The sequence below is a fragment of the Ustilago hordei genome (assembly GCF_900519145.1).
Source record: "Ustilago hordei strain Uho2 genome assembly, contig: UHO2_contig_13, whole genome shotgun sequence".
NCBI classification, from domain to species: Eukaryota; Fungi; Basidiomycota; class Ustilaginomycetes; order Ustilaginales; family Ustilaginaceae; genus Ustilago; species Ustilago hordei.
In genome coordinates, this window is record NW_024545290.1 from 523,577 (window position 1) to 551,130 (window position 27,554).

Genomic DNA, 27,554 nt, shown 5'->3' on the forward strand with positions numbered 1-27,554 from the left:
TGACAGAAGGTTAACATTAAGGTGCTTTACATACAATACATTTTGCAGAGAGATTTCCCCGTAATCTGTTGATATGCTTGCATCTCCTATAGCTGCCGCTTCCAAGACCTCGCTTCCGGCGGTAATTATCCGCTTTCGGCAAGTTCTCGGGTGGATGAGCATGCTGTAGTCGTTCACCATATGGTAACTCGCCCCCGAGTCCAAGATCCAATGAGCTGTTTCTTTTGTGTTCGAGGGGTCCTGCCATTTCATTGGGAGGGTGAGGGAGCACCACGCTTCCTATTTAGGTTCAGCGAGGGGGGAGTCCTTGGGAATGGTAACCAAGGCGTCGCATTGACTGATACCATGTCCCGGTCGCTTGCAGACCCAGCATCGGATTCGGCGTGACTTGCTTGCGTTCCTCGAGCTCGCGTGGCTGTTGTCGGCTTCGGCTTCGGTCTCTCCGGCCCGTTCGTTTTGATCGTCGTTGCCGGCGGTTCTAGCACTGGCTTGTCGAGGGTCGATCCTTTGTGCGGGGACGCTCTCGACAGCGGTCTGCCGGATGCTTAGTGCGGTGGCAAGGGCGTTGAAATCGATTTGATGGACGGTGGCAACCGTCTCCTTGTACACCGGATGCCGGATCGTGCATTTCTGCAGAGCCGAGAACAATGTATCATCGGCGAATGGTTTGCCGAGGAGGCTGCTTTCGGTTTGTATGGACCGGATCTCTTGAATTAGCTTTCTGGCGTCCGAGTTAAACATCTTTGTATCGTTGAGTTGTGAGATAAGCGCAAGTCTGTGAGACGTCTTGGTGGCTTCATTCGTGAGACCGTTTTCGATCTTTCTCCACACTTGGTTGAAAGTAAGGTACTCCTTGATTACATCTAGAACGAGGTAATTTACATTGTGTTCTCCGGTAGTGTCGATTGTTCCACGCAGGGCGTTGATTAAAGCATCGTCGAGGGAGCGGCTCCATTTCGGGTGTTTCTTGTCGTACGTTCCCTCGAGATGTTTCATCGCATGAGGCACGGATCGGAGGAAAGATTTCACGTGGGCGCTCCAGCTATGATAGTTTCGTGACGTGAGCTTTGGCACGGGTTCGAGGAGCTTTGCTAGGGTGCGAAAGTTATATCGCTTGTCACCATCATCAAAGTCGGAGTCGGAATCGGTGTCTTCGTCGGCTTCATCATTGATGGCCTCCAGCTCGTTCTCGCTCGTGGCATTATTATCGACCCGAACCTGGGTGTTCTTGCCTTTTCTGCCTCCTTTGGTCCTCGTTTCGGTGTCTTCTACCATGGTTGTCGGCGAGTTTCGGTTAGCTCGGTGATAGCTTCTTCAGACTCTTAATCAAATGAAGATAACAATTAATATACGGCGTTATCGGGGTCACGATCAGACTCCCTTTACCACAGCCGTATGTTCTATGTAATGCTTGGTTTTCATGATGTGAGACTGAATGACAAACACATATATATACTCCATTCACTGCTCTGGTCCTATTCGAGGCAGGATGTGTCTCTTCATTTGTACTCCTGTGTTGCTATGATACCGGGTGCCACTGTGCTGTCACCATGACAACAATTACGTACCTCATTGTACTTCTCGCTTACGTGAGCCTCCCGTGTCTCAATGTCTCGGCCGTAACATGTGCATCTTACTTGAGATGCCGACGCATCTTCAACTATGAGGCTACTCGACTGTATTTAAGCGCTGTCACGGCTGCTGCTCGCCCTCGATAAAGTTTTGCTCACAGTGCCTCTTGGTCTTGCCGCAGAGCATTCCACTCCGCACTTGTCACTTGCCACTTGCCACTCGTCGCAAGACACCATCGCTAGACCTAGCATTGTCTCACCGTCTGCAAGTAGGATTGAAACGCCCTCTTTCCTCACGTAGCACCAAAATTGATCAACTGGTGGGGGCACAACTTGTTGATATTCAAAGAGGTCGCTCGGCTATACTCATGGCTGCGATGTGGGTAATAGGGCTCATTCGATGGTATCCTTGGTGACTTTATGACCTAGTGAGATCAACGTAAATGAATCCAGTTGGAGGCGTCGGAAAAGAGTCGCACGTTGCTCACTTGTTTTCACTTGATGCTTTCTTTTCAGACCTGGTTACTGATTTCGATGAGTTGGAAGGCACTTTTCGGGAGTTAGCTTTCCGACGGACATTTTCCAAGCTCCCTTCAAATCTCAATGGACTGTATACGAAAGGATCAGCACAGGTCGAGACTGGAACAAGCACTTGAACGCAGTATCGCTCGCTGAAGAGGTCCGAAAACATGTAGTCTGATATGCAGGGATGCCGTCATCGCACAGCATGTAGTGTACAAGACATCTAATCTGCAAGACGACCAGTCGTTGTTCTGGCCGCGTTGTTCAAGGGGTCGTAGCCCCTTTCCTGTTGACAGCAAATCTACCAATTTGCCTTCTAAGATCAGAGAGAAAGGTCGCTGTCACAATGAAGTATCATGGTGAAGCTATTTTCTCAGCCCTGGAAGCTCTCACAGCGTTAAAGGTTGCTACAATAGAGACAAGCACAAAGAGCTTCATGAGCTTCATCCCACCAACGCGCCACTAAGGCCTGATGGAAGAGCAAGCACGAGTGCATATCACAGCAAACACACAGCAAGCATGTGAAGACGAAGAGCGTTTAGCAGTTCAACAGTTCTGCATACAGCAGGCTTCAGGACAACAGCTGAGATCTTGTCTCCTGGACGGTCGTTGCTCGATGTCTGCATTGTTGTCAGGCTCTGATAGGAGTCGAAAGTGGCTGCAGCACGGTGGCGCACAGTTTGCTTTTTTGCACTCGGCTTTGGAAAGCGTTGCGTCTTGTGCTGTTCTCTTCTCGTCATCATGCGAACAAGCGGAAGGGTGCCAGATCCTCTAAACGGCGAGTCAACTGCTGCATTGTACTCGAAAGAGCTGTTGTGGTACACAGGCATCATTTCCATGTCGTCTCCATGCCAACAATCTGGCAAGTGAGCATTAGAATCATCGCAACACTGAACATCATCTGACATCGTCTGCTTGTGCTTGAGCTCATCTGCTTAATTGCAGTTTAACCCCTGCATGCTCCAGCCTTGTTGACAGGATAGCATGCCCCGGTCCCGTCCAGAGAGTAGACGTACAAACACACAAGGTATATCCGTCTCGTCGTTGCATTGGCACCATATCCATCCGCTATCTGTACACGCCGTCCGTCGTCGCCATACGTAATAAAACCGCGTCCTACCATCCAAGTCTAAGTCTGTCACTCCTCCCAACAAAGGTCAGATGGCAGACATGGAGGACGAGAAAGCAGAACAGGTCGCTCGTCTACATTACCCCAGACAAAGCGAGCGGCCTTCCTTACACTTTTCTCCAACTTGTCAGCTTTTGTCAGAAGACGGAGTACTGGTAACATGCCATAGAGGCCAAGAAGCAGTTGATTCTCTATTTTGCAAGCACAAAAGCGGCACAATCACGAATTAGGCGTTGAGCAAGTGCAGTACAGTATTGTACAAATGTTTGGGAACAGAGGCAAGAAGGCGCAGAAGGAGAACAAGGGATGTGTGCAAAGGTCATATGTTGGAGTGCGGAGAAAGAGGCTGGCTGAGTCTCGTGAGAGAGCATGTGATTGTGCCTAACCTAGAGAGTTGCAGTGATGTCCTTTCCGAGGTCAGATAATTTAGGAAAACTCTGCAGTATTTTTTCGTAAGGCTCCATCGGCCACTTGAAGGGGGGATTTTCAACTTTATCTAAGGGTTTGACCCTTGTGACAGCAAAGATACTGGGTTTGTCCCAGTTCTTGTTGTATTCCCATAGGACGCTGACGTATCCGTGATTGCCAACTTTTCGTTTGAGGTGCATGGCCTTGCCCAGCTTGGTGTCGGGTTGGATGATGCTATAAAAGTAGAGTTCCTGGGCATCGCTACCAACAAGCTTGGCCCCATGCGCCCTAGCATGCTCGAAAGCTTTATCACGAAAGCGACTATCGTGTGAAAGATCTTTATTTCCCCTCGAGAAGATTTTTTTTTGACCAGTAAGAGCGGCTAATTGATCATACTCTGCTTTTGTACGCATAGTGGCGTGTACTTTTGGGTCGTAGTCACTGCCACTCGAGCCGAAGCCCCAGGCCGAAACAACTCCTACGGCATGGATGGCCAGCAGGAGGAGTAGGGAGATAATACGGGTGTGACGGGAAACCATGTTGTAGAGGTGAAATGTTTGCGGATGTAAGAGACGGAAAGGTAAGATGAGGCTACTCGACTGTATTTAAGCGCTGCCACGGCTGCTGCTCACCCTCGAGAATTTTTTGCTCACAGTGCTTCTTGGTCTTGTCGCAGAGCATCGCACTTCGCACTTGCAACTTGCCACTCATCGCAAAACACCATCGCTAGACCTAGCATTGTCCCACCGTCTGCAATTAGGATTGAAACATCCTCTTTCATCACGTAGCACCAAAACTGATCAACTGGTGGGCTACCTCACTGGACCAACAAATGATGCTGAACATGTATAATGCTTCTGAACAGCTTCATGTAGGACGATTTTGCACGCTGGCGGTGGGAGCTACTTGTTGATATTCAAAAAGGCCGCTCGGCTATACTCATTGCTGCGATGTGGGTAATAAGGCTCGTTCGGTGGTATCCTTGATGACTTTATGACCTAGTGAGATCAACGTAAATGAATCCAGTTGGAGGTGTCAGAAAAGAGTCGCACCTTGCTCACTTGTTTTCACTTGATGCTTTCTTTTCAGACCTGGTTACTGATCTCGATGAGTTGGAAGGCACTTTCTCCCACAACGTTGAAGATTGCTACAATAGAAACAAGGACAATTGCTTCATGAGCTTCATCCCACCAACGCACCACTAAAGCCTGAACGAAGAGCAAGCATGTGAAGACGAAGAATACTGAGCAGTTCTACATACAGCAAGCTACAGAACAACAGCTGAGATCTCGTCTCCTGGACGGTCTTTGCTCGATGTCTGCATTGTTGGCATTCATTCGGCTTTGGAAAGTGGGGTTGCGTCTTGTGCTGCTCTCTTCTCGTCATCATGCGGTCAAGCAGAAGAGTGTCAGAGTCTCTAAACGACGATTCAAGTGCCAGATTCTCTGAACTACGATTCAACTGCTGCATTGCACTCGAAAGAGCTATTGTGGTACACAGGCATCATATCCATGTGATCTGCATGCCAACAATCTTGCAAGTGAGCATGAGACACTGTCAGACAAGCTTTCTCGAAAGAAACAAGCACGCAATGGGATCTGGAGAAATGTACGTGTGGATGCGATTGTCCTTCTAACATGAAACGTGGATCGAATATCGATGTCCGGATAGAGTGTTACATCCCAGAATGATAGGAGGGGACGAGGTGGGAAGGACAGGAACGACTCGCTGTGAGAGCGAGAGATCAGGACTTGCGAGTCTGTTCGCGTGCAGCCTTGATCAATGGCGCCAGTGTCCTCAGACTCTCGGACCTCTTCAAGAAGGCGTGCGCCAACATGCCCACTGCGTCAGGACGTCTCTCTGGATCAACATCCAAACTGGTCTTGAGGAAATCCTTGAAGGTATTCGAGAGGTTTTCGGGATTGTTGATATTCGGTGTACCGTTGGTTGCAATCAGGTAAAGTGCACGAAGAGGGTTCTCGTTGAGATAAGGCGGTTCACCTTCCACCATCTCGATACACATGATACCCAAGGACCAGATGTCCACCTTGGCACCGTACTCTTTGCGTGTGACCACCTCTGGCGCCATCCAGTAGGGCGTGCCTACCATCGTTGTACGTTTGGCCTGCGACTCACCGATCTGCGCACAGAAACCGAAATCGGTCAACTTGATATCGCCTTGCAAGCTGAGCAGCACGTTGTCCGACTTGATGTCTCGATGGATCACGCCATGCTCGTGCAGGTGTCGCAGCCCCTCCAAGACTTCCCTGCTGACAGCGGCAATCTGACCTTCGGTCATGATGTTGCATGTGACTACATCCGTCAGACTGCCTCCTTCCATGTACTCCATCACGACCCAAAGATCGCCCTTGAAGAGGAACGAGTCGATAAAGTTGACAATGTTGCGATGACGAGATTCCTTCATAACGAGAATCTCGTTGATGATCAAGTCCTTCTTGGGCTGTTGTTCGAGATTCATCTGCTTGATAGCTACGGAAAGGTTGGTGCCAACCTGGTAGGCGGTGAACACACCACCACTGGCACCTTGACCAATCTTTTGTAGACTTCGGTAGAGCTTGGTTGGGTCAGCGTCGGTGCAGATGGCTTGCAACTTGGCAATCACGTCGGCATCTTTGATCGTGTTCTTCTTGGTTTCGCGTCTGCGTGGTACAGCTCCTGGTCCCTGTGCTTTGATGCTCTTACTCGCGGCCAATGCAGATGCGGATGCGGATGCGGATGCGGATGCGGATGCGGATGCGGATGCGGATGCGGATGCGGATGCGGATGCGGATGCGAATGTGGATGTGGACGAAGAGGAAGAGGAGCAAGATGGACCGAATGCACCAGGAGCGGTAGCTGACGTCTTGGATGCCGAGGCAGAAGCGGCACAAGTATCTGGCACTCTGGGGGCAGAACTGGGCTTGGATCCGAGCGAGGGTGAGCCAAGCTTGGCACCTTGTGCGGCAGCTGGCGAGGGTGCAGGTCGTGAGGCCTTGAGAGATGCTTCGGCAGCGCTGGCGGTTGGTGCTTGTGGCAAATCTGGGCTGCCGATGTCTGCTGGTCTCTTTGGATGCATTGTACCTGGTGGTGCGGGTGCAGCGCGTGGCTTCTCGTACAAGATAGGGCGTGTAGGCGCAGCAGCCTTGAAGCTGTCATCGCTGCTGGTATCTGTGCGTGGCGTTGCGGGTGGGTGATTGCCCTTGGCATGACCCATCTTCTTCCATACATGCGTCTCAGCGTTGCTCTGGGTAGCGTCCTGATAAAAAGCAACAATGTCGATGACAGCTTGAGGATTTGCCTCTTGGTCCTGCCTGGAAATGCCTGAGTCCTGTAAGAGCTGCTGCCACTCTTTGGGCAAACCAGTAAACTGGCCGGTGTCCGAGTTGAAGCCGACATGGGTTAGATGAACAGGATCGTACGGTGTCGAGATCTCAATCTTTTTCTGTGCGGAAAAGACATCGCTCATGGAGTTGACAAAGCCGCCAAAGACGCTCTTGAAAGTATTCCTGCCTCCGGGTGTGGTACTGCCGTCACGGCTTCGCTCTCGATCGCGGGTGCCGTGGAGGAATTGGCTCTGTGTGGTGAGACAAGGTGTGGGTTCGCCCTCGAGCGTTGGTGAGGACTGATTGAGAGTAGGCGAGCCGATGGTCTGGTGTTGCTGAGGGCCAATGCTGGAGTGAGAGCGCTGCGCCATGAGGGGTGCGACGTGGTGTGATGGGCTGAGAGTGGAGAGGGTGTGAAGCGCGTCTGGACCTGATGTATGGGATCGTACAGGTCTCGGCGGGAAAGTGGCGCTTGTGCTAGGAGCAGCGGGATTTTGAGGACTAGCGGACCATGGTAGGGCAGAATTCGGAGCTGTTGGCGGCGATGCGGCTGGTGGATTGGAAAAGCTGGAGAGGTTGAAGGGAAGACCTGTCTGTGCTGGCAATCCTGACCTGGGCCCCTGTTGGGAGCTGAGCGAAGTGTTGAGGGTTGGCTTGGAAGGATATGCGGCGGCAGAGCTAGGGGATCTTGTAGCAGAGGAAGAGTGGTTTGCAAAAGTGAAAGTCGAGGCGGTAGTTGGGGATGGAGAAGTGGAAGGAGAAGCACGCTGATGCACAAAGGAAGAACCTGGGCCCGGGTTGCTGGGCGGTGGAGGTGCACTGCGCTGGGGGACAAGGGTCATATCGGCAAAGTCGAATGGGCCAGCGAGACGAGTGAAAGTGGCATGGGTTGTTGCAACACCTTGGAGGCTGTGCAAGTAATTGGGCGTAGCTGCGGAAGGATCAGAGTGCTGGTAGGCGGAAGCAGAAGGTTGAGCAGCAGTGGCTTCAGCGAGAGGGTCTGCACTGCGTGGCATGACTTGTGCGCCATGAAAGTCGTGCGGATGTTTGATCACCGAGCGTTTAGGCGATTGATGCATGTTGAGCGTGATCGTTTGAGATGCCAAGTTGTAAAAAGCAAGGGAAAAGCCGGCTAGGATTGCAGGATCCGAAGTTGGTGCGGCAGCGGAGATGAGCTTTGGACTGGCAGCAGCCACCGAGATGATATCGTCGAGAGCAGATGCGCGTTGTATCCTACCTCGTTCTGCAAGGTTGAGCTAGCTAGTAGAGACCCGAAGAGAGAGAGAGAAAGGAGAGGAAGACCGAGCAGAGGCTTATGAGCAGGGAGAAGCTTGAGCAGGGAGAAGCTTGAGGGCGCCAAGATTGCTTTCTTTCTTGCTTGCTTTCTTGCTTTCTTTCTTTTCTTGCTTGCTTTCTTGCTTGCTTTCTTGCTTGCTTGCTATCACTTGATGAGCAGACTGAGTGTAAAAAGCCATGCAAAAGATCGAGTAAAGAGGGTTAGTATGCTGTTGAAGAAAGAGATGAGACAACCAGCTCATCCAAAGTCTCGGTTGCCGGTCAATCGAGAGCAAACAAGGAAAAGGCCGAGCTTTTGAGGTTTTTTGTGCGCCTCAAGCACTTTCCCTGTGTCTTGCTCTCTCGCTCTCTCGCTCTCTTGTCACCCCTTTTGTGCCGGTAATGCGACTTTAAATTTGCGCTCCTCCTTTTGTATTGCTTTCTTGCTTGCCAGCAGGTCAGTTTGTATTTCATCTCCGGCCACGCTTAACACTCTCGCACGGGAAAGCGGCCAGAATTCAATCTGCAAACTTAACAGAGGAAAAAAAGAAAAGATCGCAATTTCAATCGCTTTTTGGCTGTTCGCTTTGTGACAGCTTGCACACCTCGATGCACAATACCATCCATCATCCACAATGCCCTCAAGGATATAGCTATCATCTTGATCATCTCCAATCGGATCGGCAACAAGAACGAGACAAAGATGGATTCATCTGCCAACCTCAATAGGAATGCTCAAGAGGGCGTGTGGCTAGGAGGAGGAGCGGTGCATCACAGCAGTTTGAGTCCAAATCCTGCCGCTCTTCAGTACGCAACTTGCCCGGGCAATGCCTCTGATCTCTCAAACGAGGCGCAGTTTCATCATAACAACGACGCTCTCTCGGATGCGAGTGCTGCTGGTAAGTTCCACCGACCATCACAGGCCACCTCTGGACAAGTCCTTGCTGACGCCTCGCTATCTACTCTTCTGCCATCCTGATGGTAGGCTATGAGAATCCATCAGCAAACCATCTCTACTCGGATGCGATCAACATGCAGGTACATTCTCGCTCTGCTCCTGCCCAACGATATCAACATTCCTCGGCACTCACCACACCAACCATGGCTGAGCAAGCAGCTTACGATCACTCTCGAGGCTACATCAACAGCGCCATTACCAATGCCACCTCCTCCTCCACCGACATTCCTTCTTCCACTACACGGTACAGCACGCAATCCGCCTCCACCTTGCCTCCGGCTCCATTCGACACAAGCATACCCACCTCCAGCACCGCCTCGACGTTCAACAACCAACCTGCCCCCTCCTCTACCACTTTAGCTGGGCCTATAATGGAAGACATCGTACCCACATCTTTCGACGAAGGCCTGCTTAGGTCTCTCTGCGACATTGATTGTGCAATGCCTCTCCTCTTTGGTCGGATCAAACAAAGTATGCTTTCTGCAAGAGAAGCTTCGCTATTTCTCAAGAAAAGAGCTCTCATTGAAGAAGAGTATGCTCGCAGTATGGCTAAACTGGCACGCAGCACATTCGAGACCTATTCCCTTTCCGATGCTAAAGCGGGAACATTCGTCAAAAGTTGGCATAGCATGCTTAAAACGCACGAGACCATTTCAGACAACAGGTTGCGCTTTGCAGGCAAGCTTAGCGAGATGTCGGATGAACTCAGCAATTTGGCCAAAGAGGTGGATAAGAGTAGGAAGCAAGCGCGCGAGACAGGAATGAGGTTGCAGAAGAACCTACAAGATGCAGAAACAGGCGTGGACAAGGCGAGAGCAAGGTTCGACACAGCAGCTGAAGATTTGGAGCGCCTACTCTTGTTAAAGAGTGGAGAGAGTACCAAGACTGGAGAGATACAGAGTTCAGGAGGAGGAGGAGGAGGAGGAGGAGGAGGAGGAGGAGTCGGGAGTGGTAAGCGAACGCTTGGCAAAGCGATAGGTAAAAGTGGCTTGCTGTTTAAGAATAAGAATCCGCAGCAGATTCTCAAACAAGAAGAGGAGATCAGGGCGAGGACGAGTAGTGCGAGTGATGCGTTTAGGAGGGAAGTCTTGAATACCCAAGGCGTCAGGCAGGAGTATTTCAATCTGCAGTTGCCCAGGATATTGAGGACCTTGAAGGAGAATGCCGACGAGATTGACAATGGCACACAGTATCATTTGGCTAGATATGCCTTCTTGTATGAGAGTACCGTGTTGAACGATGGTATGGCCATCAGTCCCGTTGGCAGCGAGGTGGCGGCCAGTAGTGGCTTGAAGCGTGCCGTGGAGAGGATCGATAATAGAGCTGATTTTAAACAGTATATGGCCAACTATCAGGTGGCGCATGGAAGGGATTATAAGGCTCCTCGAAGGCAAGGTCCCTATGAAGAAGGATTTCTCAACACTCCTGGTACGGCTAAATCTTCCGCTGGTGGTGTAAGTGGTGGTGGTGGTGGTGTAAGTGGTGGTGGTGATGTAAGTGGTGGTGCAGGCAACGATCGCGCTTCCATCGTCTCTGATCGACCTATCTTCGGCGTTGATCTAGCAGAACAGATGGCTCGGGACAAGGTCGAGGTTCCAGCGATCCTGGAGAAATGCGCGACAGCAATCGAAGAAATGGGAATCGAAAACATGGGCATCTATCGACTTTCCGGGACGACGTCTAAAGTTCAACGACTCAAAGCGAGTTTCGATGCGGATTGGAGGCAAGTGGATCTGTTCAAGGATGAAGCTATGCAGGATATCAACATTGTTGCTGGATGTCTCAAGTTATGGTTCCGGGAGTTACCGGAGCCTTTATTGACGCACGAGTTGTATTCCTCGTTCATAGAGGCGGCAAAAATCGATAACGACAGGTTAAGGCATATCAGGTTACATGAACGAGTTAATGAACTGCCGGATGCAAACTATGCGACACTCAAGTATCTCATCCGTCACTTGCACAAGGTGACCGAGTTGCAACATTTGAATCAGATGTCAGCCAGTAATCTGGCCATTGTTTTTGGTCCAACGCTTTTATCGCCTCCTCCAGCTGGCTATGAGGATCGCACTACTACCGCTGCCAACGCTAGTGCAGGGGGAATTCAGCTTCACGATATGACCTTTCAGTGCAGAGCCGTCGAGACCATTTTGCACAAGTACAGGGAGATTTTCGTTGATGACGGTGACGAGTAATCATGTCCCTTTGCTATTCCACTGTCACACTAGCCGCATCCTTTATGCTACACTCATATACCTTTTTTTTTTTTTTTTTTTTTTTTTTACAACAGCCTCGCCCTCTCAGCTGTCTGACTCGCTCCTTCACATACTCATTCAAACTGACCCAGTTGTCCTTCACACTGTTTCTTCCTTGTCAAGCACACTGGAAGCGACAAACAAAGTGAGGTTCGAGTGGATGAATGCATTGATTATACAAGGGGCAACGAGTCAAGGCTTGATTGATTATCTGGTACAGGGAATGCTAACAGTTGTACTTTTTCTACTTCTACTTTTTCTACTTGTACTTTTTCTACTTCTACTTTTTCTACTTGTACTTTTTCTACTTCTTCTTCTCTTTTCACTTCTTCATGCTTACACCGACAGAGAACTGCAAGAGAAGCTGTTGTCCGCAATACCTTGCTCCTTGGTCTCGTCCTTTCGCGATCGACGAGATTGAATGCTGCGTCTTGGCTTCTTGTTCCCTGCCCCTCCTTGCTGCTGTTGTTGTTGTTGCTCAGGCAGACCTACAAGCGAAGTGAGAGGCGTCTGCTCTACAAGGTTGCTTGTTGGCATGGCAAAGGGCTCGAAGCTGATGCTATCGGCCAAGAACTTTCGCTCGTCGAGGTTAGGATCGAGCGCGTCGGTGCTAAAGGAAGAATCGCTGTCTGACGAGGTGAAGGTAGGCGAAGAGAAGCCGGATGTCGGTGTGGGCCCACTTGCCCCACTGTTGCGACGACCAAGATACTCGAGCGTACCACTGTCCATGAATCCCTTAATGAAGTTGGACGTGGGGAAGCCAATGCTAAGTGAAGCGGGGTCCAAAGGTTGGGGCGGCGAAGAGAGGCTCCAGTTCATCATTGAGGTCTGCTTGAAGGGCGAGACAGGCTGCGACATGTCTGGCAACAATGACATGGGTGGAGCTGGATCATGGCACAATGTGAGCTGCTCGTGTGGGCTGGCACTCTTGTTGAGCAGCTGGCCTACCCACAAATCGCCCTGCGCCGAGCCAGGAATGGCAACGCCGATGGGTTGGCAAGCTTGGATCTGGTAGGGCATCGACAGCGTCTGAGACGGTGTCGAAAGCATTGGCTCAGGAGTCATGGTAGCTATGGAGCTAGGCGTCTCGACCGAGCAATGCTGAGGAGTTGTTCCATTGCTGCTGCCAGAACGAAGCATGTGGACTTGATGCATGAGCTCGCTAACTCGTCGTTCTTGCTCTTGGTGTCTGGCAATGCTCGCCTTGACGATCTCGCCCTTGGTGGGACGCTTGCCCGCAGCAAGAGCTTGGACAAGCTCGGGAATGTTGGCAGCAAGTTCAGAGAACTTTTCGTTCATGGCCTCTCTGCGTTCCTTTTCGATGATGCTGTGTGTCTGCTTGGAAGAGGGCGAGAGCTCGGATCGCTTGCGTCGCTTGCTTGTCCTTGCAGGCGCGCTGCCTTGAGTTGCGGCGTTCGAGGTGGCAGAGCGTCCATCTTGCATGCTGAGCTGGCTGATTTTCGACTGGCGTCGATCAGCTGCTGGGCCAGGAGATCGGCCTCGAATGCTTTCGGTCTTGATGCTCGACATGTTGCTGTACTGGAGGCGAGGAGCGGAAAGAAGAACAAAGCAGGATTGCGGGAAGAAACGAGATGTGGTGGATTTCGATTTCTTTTTCTTTTTCTTTTTCTTTTTCTTTTTCTTTTTCTTTTTCTTTTTCTTTTTTTGTCTTTTCTTTTTCCAATGCTTGCGGGAAAGTGGTATCTTGAATTCAGCGAGAAAGAGCGAGTTCTTCTGGTAAGAGAGGGTATGATGCGCGGAAGGAGGTTGTGCGGAAAGAGGTGGCGACAGGTGGGATGAAATGTAGCACGCCCCTGCGGCGAGCGTGGTTGAAAAAGATGCTGGGTTGCTTTGAAAGCGAAATGAAGGTGGCGGCAGATGATGAGGTTGGTTGGGTATGCTTGCGGGAATCAGACCTTGTGCGTGCGTCAAGTGTGGCTTGCCTGTGTGCAAAGCAAAGGAGAGGGGAAAAGAAAAGAAAAAAGGACGAGATATGCAGGTATATGTGCGAGGCAGGAGTCAAGATGAGGAGCAGTAGCAAGTTGGAAAGGAGGAGACGAGATGAAAAAGAAGCTGTCGGTGCGATGTGTCAAAGACTGTTGCTCAACGATGTAGCTCGGAATCAAGTTAAGAGGAGCGGGATGCAGATGAAGTTGAAAGAAGAAGGGGGGGAGGGGGGAAGAGATGAAGAAAGAGGCAAGAGCAGTAGAAAGAATGCTACAGTTGAGGGTCAAGTAAGAGAGGGTGAGAAGGCAAGAGACAAAGTGAGAGTTATGAGAAGGCGATGGTGACCAGCCAGCGGTTAGGATCAGGGGGGGGAGTTGGAAAGATGCCCCTTTGTGAGCTTTTTTGCGAGCTTTAAGGTTAGCGCAATGGGAGCAAGGCCAGGATAAGTTAGCTGAACAGGCTAAGGTGTTGCTCTGTCACTTTAGCTTTTGCCTTTCTGCGAGTGCGCATCCACGCATCAGGCACAGCATAGATATAGACAGACAGCGGATCTTGAGATGGTGGCGATTCAGTGCTTTCCCCTGCTGTGACAAACTGGTGGGCTTAAGCGTCGTCCGGCTTGGCAGCACTGACCGCCTCTTCAGACAGACTGACAAGGGCAAATTGTGATCTTAAGAGCCTAGTAGAAACAGCGTGCGACCTTGCTCTCGGTCGACCCGTCGGATGGCTGCCGAGGCCTCCATCTGCGGCTGCTTATCGGCCAAAGAAGGCAAAGAAGAAGGACAGTCAAGGCAGCAAGGCAGCAAGGCAGCAAGGAGGCGGGAGGGCAGACAGCGTTTTAGAGGCAAGTTGCTGCCTTTCTGCTGTCGTCGTCGTCGTCGTCGTCATCACTCGGAAGGGCCGATGAGCTTCAAGTGGCAATGTGCGTTGATCAATCCGACTGACACTCGCTTTCCCACGCACACACACTCTCTCACATCACTTTCCCACACACTTGTTGCTCCTGCTCTCTGCTCTTCGGCTTTCCCGCTTACATCTGCCACTCAAGCCCGGCTGCAAGTCTGAGCATTGTGCTTGTTGTTTTTCTTTCTTTTTTCCCCAATTCGAACTTGCTTTTTTCTTCTATTCACACACTATACAGCATACAAGCACAAAGGGGAGGAAAAGCTTATCGAGAGTAGAAAGCAAGATGCAAGCCAACTTGCTGCACCTTCTCCTGCAGGCGTGCACAGATCTGCCTGACATGCATGCAGATTGCAACTCGCCTCGCCAAAGCGCGCCGCTTTTCCGAAAACTTTTCCAGCAAGCAAAACCAACAGCCCTTGCCCCCCGCCAGCCCGCCAGCCCGCCAGCCCGCCAGCCCGCCTCTGGGTTGCAATATTTTGACAGATTCCAGCCAGCTGAGCTCACCAGCCAGCGGACCTCACCTGAGCCTTTTTTTTCCCCCATGCTCCTTCGTGTCTACTGACTGTATAAATGTCCTTTCAGTGCGCTCCAATGGCTAGCCGAGCATCGCGAATTGGATCGTCAAAAGTAACACCTGCAACTCCTTTGCTCTTAACCGAGGCATCGCCTTGAAGGCAATCTCGTATGATGCTCGAATCAAGTTACTCTACAGCCTAGTCAATCTGCCGCGCATACAACAAACATGTTCGATTCGAGGCGAATATGCGGGACCGATAGAGTAGCTCCAAGCTATCTGAGCTAGAGGAGGAGATGCCGTCGGTTGCTATTCTGATGGGCGAATGGCAAGAAGGTGGCAATTTTCGACGAGATCAGAGTGGCCTACATGGTAGAGGCGCATCCCAACCCAAGGCGCCACACTCACTTGGCCACACTCACTTTCAAGGTCTCAATTCTTCTGCTCCTTCGAACGAGAGCCTCTCCAACATGAACGCAGCAGAAGCGGGAAGAGAGCGCCAAGCAGCTCTTCTCACCAACCAAACCGACGACGCAAGCCCGACACACACCAGACTCGAACCAAAGACAAGCAAGGCGCATAAAAGGAGAAGGGATGCAGCAAAGGTGCCAACCGATAGGGTCTGTTCGCGCTTTGTCCCTGCCAAAAACCCTCATTGTGCTTTGTCGCCATTACAACACGGCCTCTTCGCTTCTTCTCGTCCGAGCAAGCCTTGTTATCAGGGCGTCTAATTGTATTCTCTTGCCCTGCTTGCACGCTTCAATCGCATCTTTTAGCTAACTTGTGCCATTTCGACCTGACCTGCACCACGCTTAAGCGCTAGCAGCAAGCTAGAGTGGGTTTGCAAGAGAACAAGAATACTCAGACAGGAGAGCATGCCTTGTTTGCTTCCTTCTTGCTTTTCTTCTTGTTTCTTCTCCGTTGATGCTACTTTGTCTCCTAGAGCTTATCCTCTCTCTCGCTGCAGCCGCACGTTCATGACAGAAGCAGTCGTGTGCGGTAGTGGTGCTGGTGGCCCTCCTCAAACCATGCCAACCGTAGCTTACGACTTTCCAAGGGATCATCATCCCAGCGAAGCGCTCTATCACGATTTGCGTTCAAGGTGTGTGCGCATAACACCGCAAACCTTGAGCGAAATGCTTTGCTATTCCAGCCGAGCTTTACCCTCGCTTGGCCCTCTCTCGGCGATTGGTTTGTCATGGTTCGCTTGAATAGCAGCGTCCAACTCCAGCTAAAACGCTGGCAGTGCAATCACTTGAATTTCATCCTGCGAGTGCTTCGGCACGGTATTCTTGTTTGCTATCTCTGTTTTCTTCCAACTCCGCTTTGCTGGGCTTCAGGTGCACGGCGGCTAACCTTGCCACCAACCACGAACAATACATCCATCACGGACCTCACTTACCTGCACAGAGGTTCGTGCTGATCTACATACAGTTTGAGATGTCAATCACATTCTTTCAGCTTGCTGGTATCATTTGAAGAGATACGCAGCGAACGTTGTTGCTACTAGTCATCGACAGCCACTCTGCTTCTTCCACCATCCAATCAAACCATCTTCTTGTTCCAGAGGCAACAAAGAACGCCACCCGAGACAACAAGAATTGAAGATAACAATTAATATACGGCGTTATCGGGGTCACGATCAGACTCCCTTTGCCACAGCCGTATGTTCTATGTAATGCTTAGTTTTCTTAGTGTGAGACTAAATGACAAACACATATATATACTCCATTCACTGCTCTGATCCCATCCGAGGCAGGATGTGTTCCTTCATTTGTACCCCTGTGTTGCTATGATACCGGGTGCCACTGTGCTGTCACCATGACAACAATTGCGTACCTCATTGTGCTCCTCGCTTATGTGAGCCTCCCGTATCTCGATGTCTCGGCCGTAACACGTGCACCTTGCTTGAGATGCCGACGCATCTTCAACTCCCCCCTTTGGCGGGATCTCCAGTCCTATCATCCTAGCCAATCGTGAGGTGTTAAGACCCTGTAAGGGTTTTGTCAAGACATCTGCAACGTTGTTTGCCGTTCCGACATATTTGATCTCCACATCGCCCTCTTGTACGTGATCGCGGACGAAATGATACTGTGTGTCGATGTGCTTTAACTTCCAATGTTTGGCTGGGTCTTTACTCACCTGTATGCACCCCTGGCTGTCTGTGTATAGTACGGGCCGAACGCCCGTGGCCTCCAAATCCCGGAGCAAATATGAGAAGAATAAGGTTTCTCGTACCGCTTCGGAAGCGGCGACAAACTCTGCTTCGACTGCCGACAGTGCCACACACTTCTGAACGTGTGATTTCCAACTCACCGGACATCCATACACATATGTTATCGACCCCGAGGTACTTCTTCGTCCATTTGTGGGGTCGGATGCCCAGTTTGCGTCGGTATACGTCGTTACCGGTGTATCTGAGTGCTCGTTTGTCTCTCCTCCTAGGTGCAACTGATATTCGTTCGTTTGGTTCAGGTACTTTACCACGTGGACAGCTGCCTTCCATGCACTGTTGATCGGGATCGACATATATCGCGCCAATACGCCGACGGCAAAGGCAATATCTGGTCGGGCTGTGTTGGAGACCCATAATAGTTGGCCGACCAATTCTTGATACCTCTTTGCTCGCTTAGGTTCACATCGCTCGCCTCCGGTGGTGTTCGCTACACTCAGCATGGGTATCCAGGATTTCTCGTTTGCTCCTCCTAACCATTTGTTCACCATTTCCTTGATGTATGCCGTTAGACTCAGGGATATCCTCCTCCGTCTTCTATCACGTATAATCTTGATACCCAGAAATTCTTTGATCCTTCCATTGTCTTGCGTCTCCCATTTGTCCATGATCTCCCGCTTTGCGCGGTCTACTTCCTCACGACTGGGTGATGTTATCAGCATGTCGTCCACGTATGCTGTGATGATCGTGATCTTGTCGCCTGTCCCTCTTGAGTATAGGCATGGAGCGCTCGGCATGCAATGAAATCCGATCGTCCGGAGGTGTGAGTCTAACTCAATGTTCCATTCTCGGCCCGACTGTTTCAAACCGTACAGTCCTTTCACTACCTTCAACACTTTTCCGGGTGGTATTTCGATTCCTACTGGGGGCTTGAGGTATACATCATGGTGTATAGTGGAGTTCAAGTACGCTTGCTTTACGTCAATAGAATCCATTTCCCAATCTCGTACTGCTGCGACCGCGATCACCCCTCGAATGGATTGGATAGGTGCTACTGGTGCGAAGACCTCTGTATAGTCGATGCCCTCGCGTTGAGTGAAACCTCGTGCCACGAGCCGGGCTTTGAACTTTGTCGGCACGAGGTTTGCATCGGTTTTGATCTTGAGTACCCAACGTGTGTCGACGGTGTTTGCACCCTTTGGAAGGTCAACTATCTCCCATGTGCCCATCGCCTCTAATCCATCCAGCTCCTTTCGCATGGCCTCCTCCCAGTGCTTTCTGTCCTCTCCATTCATTGCTTCATGTATGGTTGGGTCCAGGTTCTTTCTCCATTCCGGTCGCGTCGCTACGAGTCCATAGAATTCGCTGTCAATTTGAGTTTCGGCGATTGGTCCTTGTTCCATCACCTCTGCTATTCCTTCGCGTAATCTTTCTTCCGAGTCTGACTCCATATCCATGTATTCTCGTAGTGGCTCTTCATCTGTTTCGTCGAATATATTTTCTTTGTTATATCCTAGATCTTCGAGATTTTCTTCTGTCATCGTCATTGGGGGTGCCTTTGTATCAACCGGTCGCCACTCTGTTCTGTCTGACCAGCACTTTGATTCCATGAATTTTGCTGAATTGCTCCAGAAGATGTTCGGATTGTAGTCCGGGCTGTAGAAAAGCCAGCCCTTCCTCTCTAGACTGTACCCTAAGAAAATGGATGCGACGGCTCGCTGGTCCAGTTTCTTGTTGTCCCGTTTAACTTTGGGTATGTTTACCCATGCCAGACAACCAAACACTCGTAGGAGCTTTAAAGCTCGTTCCGGCGACTTGCCAAACATCGCTTGATAAGGGAATTCATTATCGACGCTCGGAGTGAGGTTTATTTTGAACGCTGCAGCTCTGATCACGTATGGCCAGAACTTCTTCGGTAGTCTCCTCTGCATTAGCAACGTTCTCATCTTCTCTCCAAGGGTCCTGTTCATTCTCTCTACCCGTCCATTTTGTTTGCTGTTGTACCCTACGGTGGTTTGCCACTCTATGCCCTTTTCTAGCGACCATTCTAATGCATCATTGCTTTTCCATTCTGTTCCTTGATCGGATCGGATCGCTTTTAGCTTCCGATCCGTCTGTGTCTCCAGGAACGAAACAATCCTTTTAAGTTGCATAAAGGCATGACTCTTTCGTGTCAATGGCTGTGCATACACATACTTGCTATGATCGTCGACCAGCACCAACGTGCATGTGTACTCCGTCACGTGGGACGAGTCTATTATTAGATCGACGTGGATAAGATCCAGGGGCCCTACGGCTCTCTCGCCACTACCTTTCCCCATCCGAGCGCTTGTGCTCTTGGATCGTACGCACTGCTCACATGTCAGAGCGGTGTTTGGATCCAATTTCATGGTATGCTTATCCTTTAACTTGTTTGTGATCGCCTTAGCTTTATCTCTTCCTGGGTGCCCGAGACGCTCATGCCATAGTTGTTGCTTTGAAACTTTCGGCTCATTCTTAATATGCTCGAACTCCTCATCAACACCTTCAAACAATGGTGCTGATGTGGCCATCGCGCTTTCTTGCCATGTGTCGCCTCGGAACTCCAGAAGTCCTCGCTCGCGATTCTTTGCAATCTTAAGTGTCATGCCGTTTGTTAGAAAAATTTGGCCGCTGGTTGTGTCCAATATCACTCGTGCTCCTTCATCCGTTAATGAATTTGTTGACAGAAGGTTAACATTAAGGTGCTTTACATACAATACATTTTGCAGAGAGACTTCCCCGTAATCTGTTGATATGCTCGCATCTCCTATAGCTGCCGCTTCCAAGACCTCGCTTCCGGCGGTAATTATCCGCTTTCGGCAAGTTCTCGGGTGAATGAGCATGCTGTAGTCGTTCACCATATGATAACTCGCCCCCGAGTCCAAGATCCAATGAGCTGTTTCTTTTGGGTTCGAGGGGTCCTGCCATTTCATTGGGAGGGTGAGGGAGCACCACGCTTCCTATTTGGGTTCAGCGAGGGGAGAGTCCTTGGGAATGGTAACCAAGGCGTCGCATTGACTGATACCATGTCCCGGTCGCTTGCAGATCCAGCATCGGATTCGGCGTGGTTTGCTTGCGTTCCTCGGGCTCGCGTGGCTGTTGTCGGCTTCGGCTTCGGTCTCTCCGGCCCGTTCATTTTGATCGTCGTTGCCGGCGGTTCTAGCGCTGGCTTGTCGGGGGTCGATCCTTTGTGCGGGGACACTCTCGACAGCAGTCTGCCGGATGCTTAATGCGGTGGCAAGGGCGTTGAAGTCGATTTGATGGACGGTGGCAACCGTCTCCTTGTACACCGGATGCCGGATCGTGCATTTCTGCAGGGCCGAGAACAATGTATCATCGGCGAATGGTTTTCCGAGGAGACTGCTTTCAGTTTGTATGGACCGGATCTCTTGGATTAGCTTTCTGGCATCCGAGTGAAACATCTTTGCATCGTTGAGTTGCGAGATAAGCGCAAGTCTGTGGGACGTCTTGGTGGCTTCATTCGTGAGACCGTTTTCGATCTTTCTCCATACTTGGTTGAAAGTAAGGTACTCCTTGATTACATCTAGAACGAGGTAGTTTACATTGTGTTCTCCGGTAGTATCGATTGTTCCACGCAGGGCGTTAATTAAAGCATCGTCAAGGGAGCGGCTCCATTTCGGGTGTTTCTTGTCGTACGTTCCCTCGAGATGTTTCATCGCATGAGGCACGGATCGGAGGAAAGATTTCACGTGAGCGCTCCAGCTATGGTAGTTTCGTGACGTGAGCTTTGGCACAGGTTCAAGGAGCTTTGCTAGGGTGCGAAAGTTATATCGCTTGTCGCCATCATCAAAGTCGGAGTCGGAATCGGTGTCTCCGTCGGCTTCATCGTTGATGGCCTCCGGCTCGTTCTCGCTCGTGGCATTATTGTCGACCCGAACCTGGGTGTTCTTGCCTTTTCTGCTTCCTTTAGTCCTCGTTTCGGTGTCTTCTACCATGGTTGTCGGCGAGTTTTCGGTTAGCTCGGTGATAGCTTCTTCAGACTCTTAATCAATTGAAGATAACAATTAATATACGGCGTTATCGGGGTCACGATCAGACTCCCTTTGCCACAGCCGTATGTTCTATGTAATGCTTAGTTTTCTTAGTGTGAGACTAAATGACAAACACATATATATACTCCATTCACTGCTCTGATCCCATCCGAGGCAGGATGTGTTCCTTCATTTGTACCCCTGTGTTGCTATGATACCGGGTGCCACTGTGCTGTCACCATGACAACAATTGCGTACCTCATTGTGCTCCTCGCTTATGTGAGCCTCCCGTATCTCGATGTCTCGGCCGTAACACGTGCACCTTGCTTGAGATGCCGACGCATCTTCAACTACAAGTATCCAAAAAGCAGCGCAACTTCCCGACCCCCACTGGGGCTTGCTGAGCACCAATCGTGCGATTCGATGACTTTGTTAGACTGCGATATCTGACAGCTTTACCGCACGAGCCAACGGCATCTCCACATGAACAATCAGGCCGAACGTATGTGCGAATCGAGTGCAAAGCCTATCCAACAATCGGGAGAATCACAAGAGACCGAACATGAGAGATGAGTCAAAACGTTGGTAGGTCAATCACATTCATCAGCGAGAACGGCTTGGTGCGGGCGGGGAAGCTATCTTGATGGTGGGCAGGTTGCCACGGTTCCTTGTGCGGGCTGAGCAAGTGTTGCTGTTGCTAATGTTGCTGTTTGCGATGATAATGATGCTGCTGCTGCAGTTGTTCGTCCGCAAGATGCTTTTGGTATTGAAGCGTCTTCCTCTGATTCCTGGCAACCTCGTTCCCCGAGTCTTGCAGGATGTGTTTGACTTTCTCACCAGCAAAGCGGATCGCGGCACTCGAGACGTTGAGCGGAAGGAAGAGATAGAATCCAACGCCGCGTTCCCACCAAGGATCCGAGACGTGATGAATCGCCCCTCGAGAGCGAGATCGTGGCGCACCGGAAGCGCTATTAGACCGCTGCGGCTGAGGTACTTCACCAGCCGACGATCCGGAAGAGTAGCTGCCGGCACCCTTGTTGGACGGTGGAGAGCCTTCACGATTTGCGCTAGTCGAGTGAATTGACCCTGGACGAGGTGGTCCATTGGGGCTCAAAGTCTCGCCCGAAGGAGACAGAGAAGCGCCGCCGTTCATAGCACCATCCAAGTGGGCATCAGCGTCAGCAGAACTAGATCCAATTCCGAGTGCCGCGGTCGAGGGTAGGCTGCGAGGCAGGTCGTCAAGATAATCTTTCCGGCTGGCACGTCGAACAGTGAGGCCAGAGCCAACGAGATACTTGACGGCTTCGAACAAGGAGATGCCGAGACTCGCTGCTCGCTCCCTCTCTTTGCGCTCTTGCTCGATGAGCTCGGCATTGATGGCTACCTCGTGAAGCAAGTCTTCCAGCCTGCCTTCCACAATGCTGAACTTCTCTTCTGCTGACAGTCGGAGATACTCCTCCTTCCTCTCAGAACGACGCAAGGCTCGGCCAAGTTGGGTTTCGTGTTCGCGTAAGACACGAATGTCGTTCTTGGTGGCGTACAGTTTTCGCAAACTGGACAAGTCGGCTTCGATGCGACCGAGACGTTGGCTCATCTTTTCCACCTTGGACGAGGGATAGTGCACTTGTTCCTGCAAATGCAACATTCTGCGCTGGATCAGGTGAATAGCATGCGACCAGGGCTTGATGCCAGCGGCCATAGTGAAGAGGCGGATGTTGAAGGTGTTGAGGTATTTGTTGCCATCGGTCATGGTCTCGCGCATCCAATAGAGCATGTATGCACCCACAATCGGGCTCGTCACACAGAAGATGAGGCTGAGCAATTCGGAGCGTCGTAGCTCTGCAGACGCCGCTTGACGTGCCTCTATGTGTTGGTGCGACTCGACAAGCTTCTTTTTTGTGCCTCTGGAGGTGTCGCGGTCGGCATCTTCGCATTGCTCTGCTTGCTCTTGTTCGTCTGCATCGTGTGTGAGAACGTGTCGGGTCATGGAAGCGTAGTAAATCTCCCATGGTACCCGAAGGAACTGGTAGAGCCAGAAGCTGGCAAGGATGAGAAGAATGGCGTCGGACCAGGCGTCGGAATGGCCACCAACAAGTGCGCCCAGTGGAGGTGCCAGTGCCACCCCCAGAGGTGCATAGTGCCAGCCTCGGAAAGCATCACGTGCGGCATTCTGAGCAACTTGGAACTCCTTCTCCTCTTCTTCCGTCAGAGAGGGTGGCGCATGAGCAGCAAAGCCAGACTGCTGCTGAGCAGATGGCCTTCTGGAAACGTCGTCCACATACTCGTCTTGGTCTTCCTCGTCGAGGTGCTGCATCCGAGGAGCGCAAGAAGAGGAGCCTGATCTCCGAAATCTAGGCATGGCAGGGTTCAGGCTGGATGTCGAGTGCGGTCGGCTGTGTCGACCGGCTTGTTGCGCATCTGTTGAGGTCTTTGGGCTTGACGAGCTTGTTTGCGCAGTGAATCCTCCTCGAGAGCTGCTGGACAAACTTCCTCCTTTGAGACCTGTTCTGGAGACTTTGCTGAAATGCATATCGCGAGTTGCACCACCAGCCTCGATCTTTTGAAGCTCGCTCATGTCGGTTGTTTGATCTGCAATGCCAAACACATCAATGGCATCAATTCGTGTGGTCTCTGCGTCTCGTTGATTAGACAGAACGGCAATAGAGAGCGAATCGACCTTCTGGAACTTGACGAAACGCAGAGCGAAAAGCTTGCCTCCACCTCCATTCTCACCACCTCGAACGTGCTCTTCGGTGAGCTCGGCCTGTTGATCTGCTGGATCGGAAGTTGCGTCGTCAAAGCTAAGTCCTGGTCGGTTGGCGAAGATCTTGACTTGCTTGGGAGCGTGTGCGAAATGCGAGGGCAGCGTGCGGAGGAGGATGCCGGAGAGCTTGACTTGGCCCTTGAACTGAATCAGTTGAATATGGTCGTGACAAAGGAACACAGGTGAGAAGGGCAATTGGGTTAGTAAAGCGACGAGACTGTGCCAAAGCGACGAGACTGTGCCAAAGCGCATTGCATTGGATGGCAAGAACCCACTGTAATATGAATGAGGAGCTGTTCATCAGCATCGCTCTCGAGCCATTTACCACCACTGGGGCCAGAGATGATGTCTTGCAAGCGTCGATCGGGCTTTTCGTTGAGCGCTGAACATCTTTTTAGCTCGACGGTTGCGAGAAGCGAGGTCTGTGAGATGCAACACATGCCCAAAAGCAGCAAAGAAAGACGAGCGAAGGATTTGAGTCAGTCAGGCCGAACTTTTGCGGAAGCAGACAAAGACAGCATCGATCGAGTTGTATTGAAGAGGCATTGTTGAAGATGGACAGAATTCTAGTTGCAACTAGCCGAAGAAAAGGTATACAAGGTATGCGGCGAGCACAAGCAGAGGCAGGAGATTCTCGAAGCTTACATGGCCTTGAGTGATGCCAGCGAGCCAAGGGGCACGGGATGTGTTGGAAGAGCCCGAGCTGGTGCCAGAGAGCGTCTGACCGGAACCGGAGAAAGCGGAGGAGGAAGCGGCCGAGGAGTGTTGCTTGACGAGGGCAGTGAGTCGGCTAGGGTCGGCACCTTGAAGCGTATCGACGAGGCTCTTGTTCTTGAGGAAGAGGAAGGTGGGCATGGCACGAACACCGTATCGTTGCGCAACGGGCTGCACTCGATCGACGTCGACCTTAAGAAAGACGGTGTTGGTATACTGTCGACGCCAAAGTTCCAAGGGACAGCGGGCAAAGCGAGGTCAAGGTAAAAGAGTTGGGTAAGCTGAAGGATCCAACATGAGCGCAGGTCTGTGCTGCGAGTTATATACATACCTGTGAAGCGAGTCGTTGGAAGATGGGTGCGATTGCTTTGCATGGTCCGCACCCTAACGTTGGACAAGGAGGTGTAAAAACAGTCAGGAGCGGTCTCTATACGATAGCATCTGTCACTTTGTACTTACAAACAGCGTGCAAGTCGACCACGACAAGCTTGGAGCACGCCGCAGTGAGCTCGGCGTCGAACTCGGCGGCGGAAGAGACCTCCTTGACCATCCTGTTCCTTACGTCAAGATGTGGAGGCCGGGTTGAATCGGAGGGATGATGATGGATGATGGATGATGGATGATGGATGACGACGTTAGGGAGAGTGAGTTGTGGGAGGAGGAGAAGCAGTCAGCATTCACTCGCCGAGGTGTACACCTAATAAGGGCCCACGAAGGAAGCCAAAGAGGGTCAAAGTGGCAGCCTGGCGGCTTACTCACTCGACTCAGCTTTTGCTGTTGTTCTGTCACACTGCTAGATGGCTGAATCACGCTGCCGAGGTTGGCTTCAAGATGAGTGAGTGTCTGCTCTCTTGGCTTGAGATCATGGGAACCTGAGACGTCAGCCCTCACCTTCTGTCCTGTCTGAACTTGCACCTTGGTGCGAATGTGACCCACCCACCCTTACACAAACACCCTTACACACACGCTCGTCTTTGGTGGCATTCAATCTTGCTACCATTGCAACCACGCAAATCTCTCTTTTCTCTTCTTCTTCTCCTCCTTCTTCTTCTTTTTCGGAAGGATGACGACTACGCAAGCCCTCGAGGATGGGCAATATCCCGTCAAGCTGTACGTCTATGACCTCTCGAGGGGCATGGCGAGACAGATGTCACTGTCGTTGACTGGTCGTCAAATTGATGCAATCTGGCACACAAGTATTGTGGCATGGGATAGAGAGTACTTCTTCGGTCAAGGCATCTCGGTCGTTTATCCAGGAACATCTCACCATGGAGCTCCTCTCGAGACCTTTCATCTTGGCACCACCTCCATGGACCGCGAGACATTCGAAGGCGCTTTGCTTCCTGACTTGCGAGATCGTTTCCGTCCTCAAGACTATCATCTGATCAACTGGAACTGCAACCACTTTACCCAAGAGGTAGCACAGATCCTGACTGCCAGCGACATCCCTGCACACATCCGTTCACTTCCGCAAGACTTCCTCAGCACTCCGTTCGGCCAGATGTTACAGCCTCAGATCGATGCCATGTTCCGACAGCCTTCGCTAGACTTCACGGCGCCATCTGCTGCTGCATCTAGTCCACTCGACAACAATCTGCTCAATCAAGTGGCCTCTCGCGCCTATGCAGGCAATACACCTGTCGAGGCCAATTCGTCTGCAAAGCCATCTTCATCTGCAAAGCCATCTTCGTCCGACCCCATCCGTTACTTGACCAGCCAAGCCCAGCTTTGCGAGATCCTTTCACTCTTCCCCTGTGTCGCCGTTCTGTACACCTCGGAATCATGTCCGCCATGTCGCATCATCAAGCCCGCATTCCAAGATCTGGCGCATCATCATCACGCGGATGAGTCAACTCCTGGCAATCACAAACGTGTAGCTTTCGTCCAGGTGGATTCCAACGCCTCCACCTCGACCCTCTTTGCCCACTCTCAGGTGACAGCAACCCCTACCGTCAAGCTCCACACCTTTGGCAAGGAGAGCAACCAGGTTAGAGGTGCTGACCTTGGCCAGCTCAAGACTGCTGTCGAGCTGATGCTCTCTGAGGCCTATCCGCCGCACCCGCACGCACGTCTCTGCAAACCACTAGAGTCACTTGCTTCTCTGCCTTGGCAACCTCATCTCTACTCGACCATCCCAAACCTGTCTTTGTTGCTTCACAAGATCGACACGGCCATCTCGCAGCACTCAGCCAAGAGCTTCGCCGAGAAAGCTGATCTGCAAGAGGCACGCAAGATGATTGCCAACACCTGGATCCCATCGCTAGAGTCGACAGGCGACAAGAAGACCAACAAGCCGCTACCAGATGCGCTTGCTGATGGCACGTCGACAGTTGCAAAGCTTCTTGCTGCATCTCTCCAGATCGACAGTCTCTTTCCTGTGCTCGACCTCTTCCGTCTTTCGGTCCTGCAGGAATCGTATGTGAGACGTCTCTTCCACAATCCCACAGCGGCGGATCGTAGAGAGATCAACGGCATCACTCGTCTCTTATCGCATGTCTCTCAAGTGGCATACAAAGGCGAGTCGTCTGCAAGTCAAACGCCACTGTTTCTCATAGCCGCTCGCCTGTTGACCAACTTGGCTGCCTCAACTCCCTTTGTCCAAGTCATCGAGTCGCACGAGACTGTACGCAGTCTCGTTCTCGAACTGACCACCAGCCTTCTTCTGTGTCGAGATGCTCGAGTACGAAGCGCAGCAGCAAGTTGCGCTTTCAACCTTGCCCTTCATCAGCATGCCCAACGGCCCGATTGGATCAACCGTGATCCTCAAGCTCCGCCCATGCTTGGCAGTCGCTTAGGCGAAACGTGGGAATCTGAACTAGCCTCTGCATTGCTTCAAGCGATCATCAACGAGTCAGAGTCCGATGAAACGCTACATCGACTCCTCGCTGCTCTCACGCTTCATGTTCATCTCTCGCAGTTCTGGACGGAGAGCGTTGGCCCGATGTTACAGGTTTTGGAGGCCCAAGCGGCATTAGACGCTAAGCAAAATGACAAGTTGGTCATCGGCTCGCCTAAAAACTCGGACCTCACGAAGCTGTTGAAGGATCTCATTGTTCTCTTGTCCTCAGATACTGCACAGTCGTAA

The 27,554-nt window shown here is 51.3% G+C and overlaps 8 protein-coding genes across 8 annotated transcripts; 2 read left to right on the forward strand and 6 right to left on the reverse strand.

Annotated features, from left to right (window-relative positions):
* Positions 1-279: 279 nt before the first annotated feature.
* UHO2_05419 (uncharacterized protein) lies at positions 280-1,275 on the reverse strand (the record flags this gene model as incomplete). The annotated part of the gene is made up of 1 exon (XM_041560235.1): positions 280-1,275. The coding sequence occupies one exon, from the start codon at positions 1,273-1,275 to the stop codon at positions 280-282; it is 996 nt and encodes a 331-aa protein (XP_041416169.1).
* Positions 1,276-3,608: 2,333 nt separating this feature from the next.
* On the reverse strand, positions 3,609-4,169 carry UHO2_05420 (uncharacterized protein; the record flags this gene model as incomplete). Its single annotated transcript, XM_041560236.1, has 1 exon — positions 3,609-4,169. One exon carries the CDS (start codon positions 4,167-4,169, stop codon positions 3,609-3,611), a length of 561 nt encoding a protein of 186 aa, XP_041416170.1.
* Positions 4,170-5,374: 1,205 nt separating this feature from the next.
* On the reverse strand, positions 5,375-8,032 carry UHO2_05421 (putative Ste20-like protein kinase with effect on mating; the record flags this gene model as incomplete). The annotated part of the gene is made up of 1 exon (XM_041560237.1): positions 5,375-8,032. One exon carries the CDS (start codon positions 8,030-8,032, stop codon positions 5,375-5,377), a length of 2,658 nt encoding a protein of 885 aa, XP_041416171.1.
* Positions 8,033-8,931: 899 nt separating this feature from the next.
* Positions 8,932-11,378, forward strand: UHO2_05422 (uncharacterized protein; the record flags this gene model as incomplete). The annotated part of the gene is made up of 2 exons (XM_041560238.1): positions 8,932-9,127; positions 9,214-11,378. The coding sequence occupies 2 exons, from the start codon at positions 8,932-8,934 to the stop codon at positions 11,376-11,378; spliced, it is 2,361 nt and encodes a 786-aa protein (XP_041416172.1).
* Positions 11,379-11,774: 396 nt separating this feature from the next.
* UHO2_05423 (uncharacterized protein) lies at positions 11,775-12,968 on the reverse strand (the record flags this gene model as incomplete). Its single annotated transcript, XM_041560239.1, has 1 exon — positions 11,775-12,968. One exon carries the CDS (start codon positions 12,966-12,968, stop codon positions 11,775-11,777), a length of 1,194 nt encoding a protein of 397 aa, XP_041416173.1.
* Positions 12,969-16,575: 3,607 nt separating this feature from the next.
* On the reverse strand, positions 16,576-20,955 carry UHO2_05424 (uncharacterized protein; the record flags this gene model as incomplete). Its single annotated transcript, XM_041560240.1, has 2 exons — positions 16,576-19,959; positions 20,002-20,955. The coding sequence occupies 2 exons, from the start codon at positions 20,953-20,955 to the stop codon at positions 16,576-16,578; spliced, it is 4,338 nt and encodes a 1,445-aa protein (XP_041416174.1).
* A 733-nt stretch (positions 20,956-21,688) lies between these two features.
* Positions 21,689-25,019, reverse strand: UHO2_05425 (uncharacterized protein; the record flags this gene model as incomplete). The annotated part of the gene is made up of 5 exons (XM_041560241.1): positions 21,689-23,899; positions 24,031-24,177; positions 24,401-24,685; positions 24,801-24,853; positions 24,929-25,019. 5 exons carry the CDS (start codon positions 25,017-25,019, stop codon positions 21,689-21,691), a joined length of 2,787 nt encoding a protein of 928 aa, XP_041416175.1.
* A 513-nt stretch (positions 25,020-25,532) lies between these two features.
* On the forward strand, positions 25,533-27,554 carry UHO2_05426 (uncharacterized protein; the record flags this gene model as incomplete). The annotated part of the gene is made up of 1 exon (XM_041560242.1): positions 25,533-27,554. One exon carries the CDS (start codon positions 25,533-25,535, stop codon positions 27,552-27,554), a length of 2,022 nt encoding a protein of 673 aa, XP_041416176.1.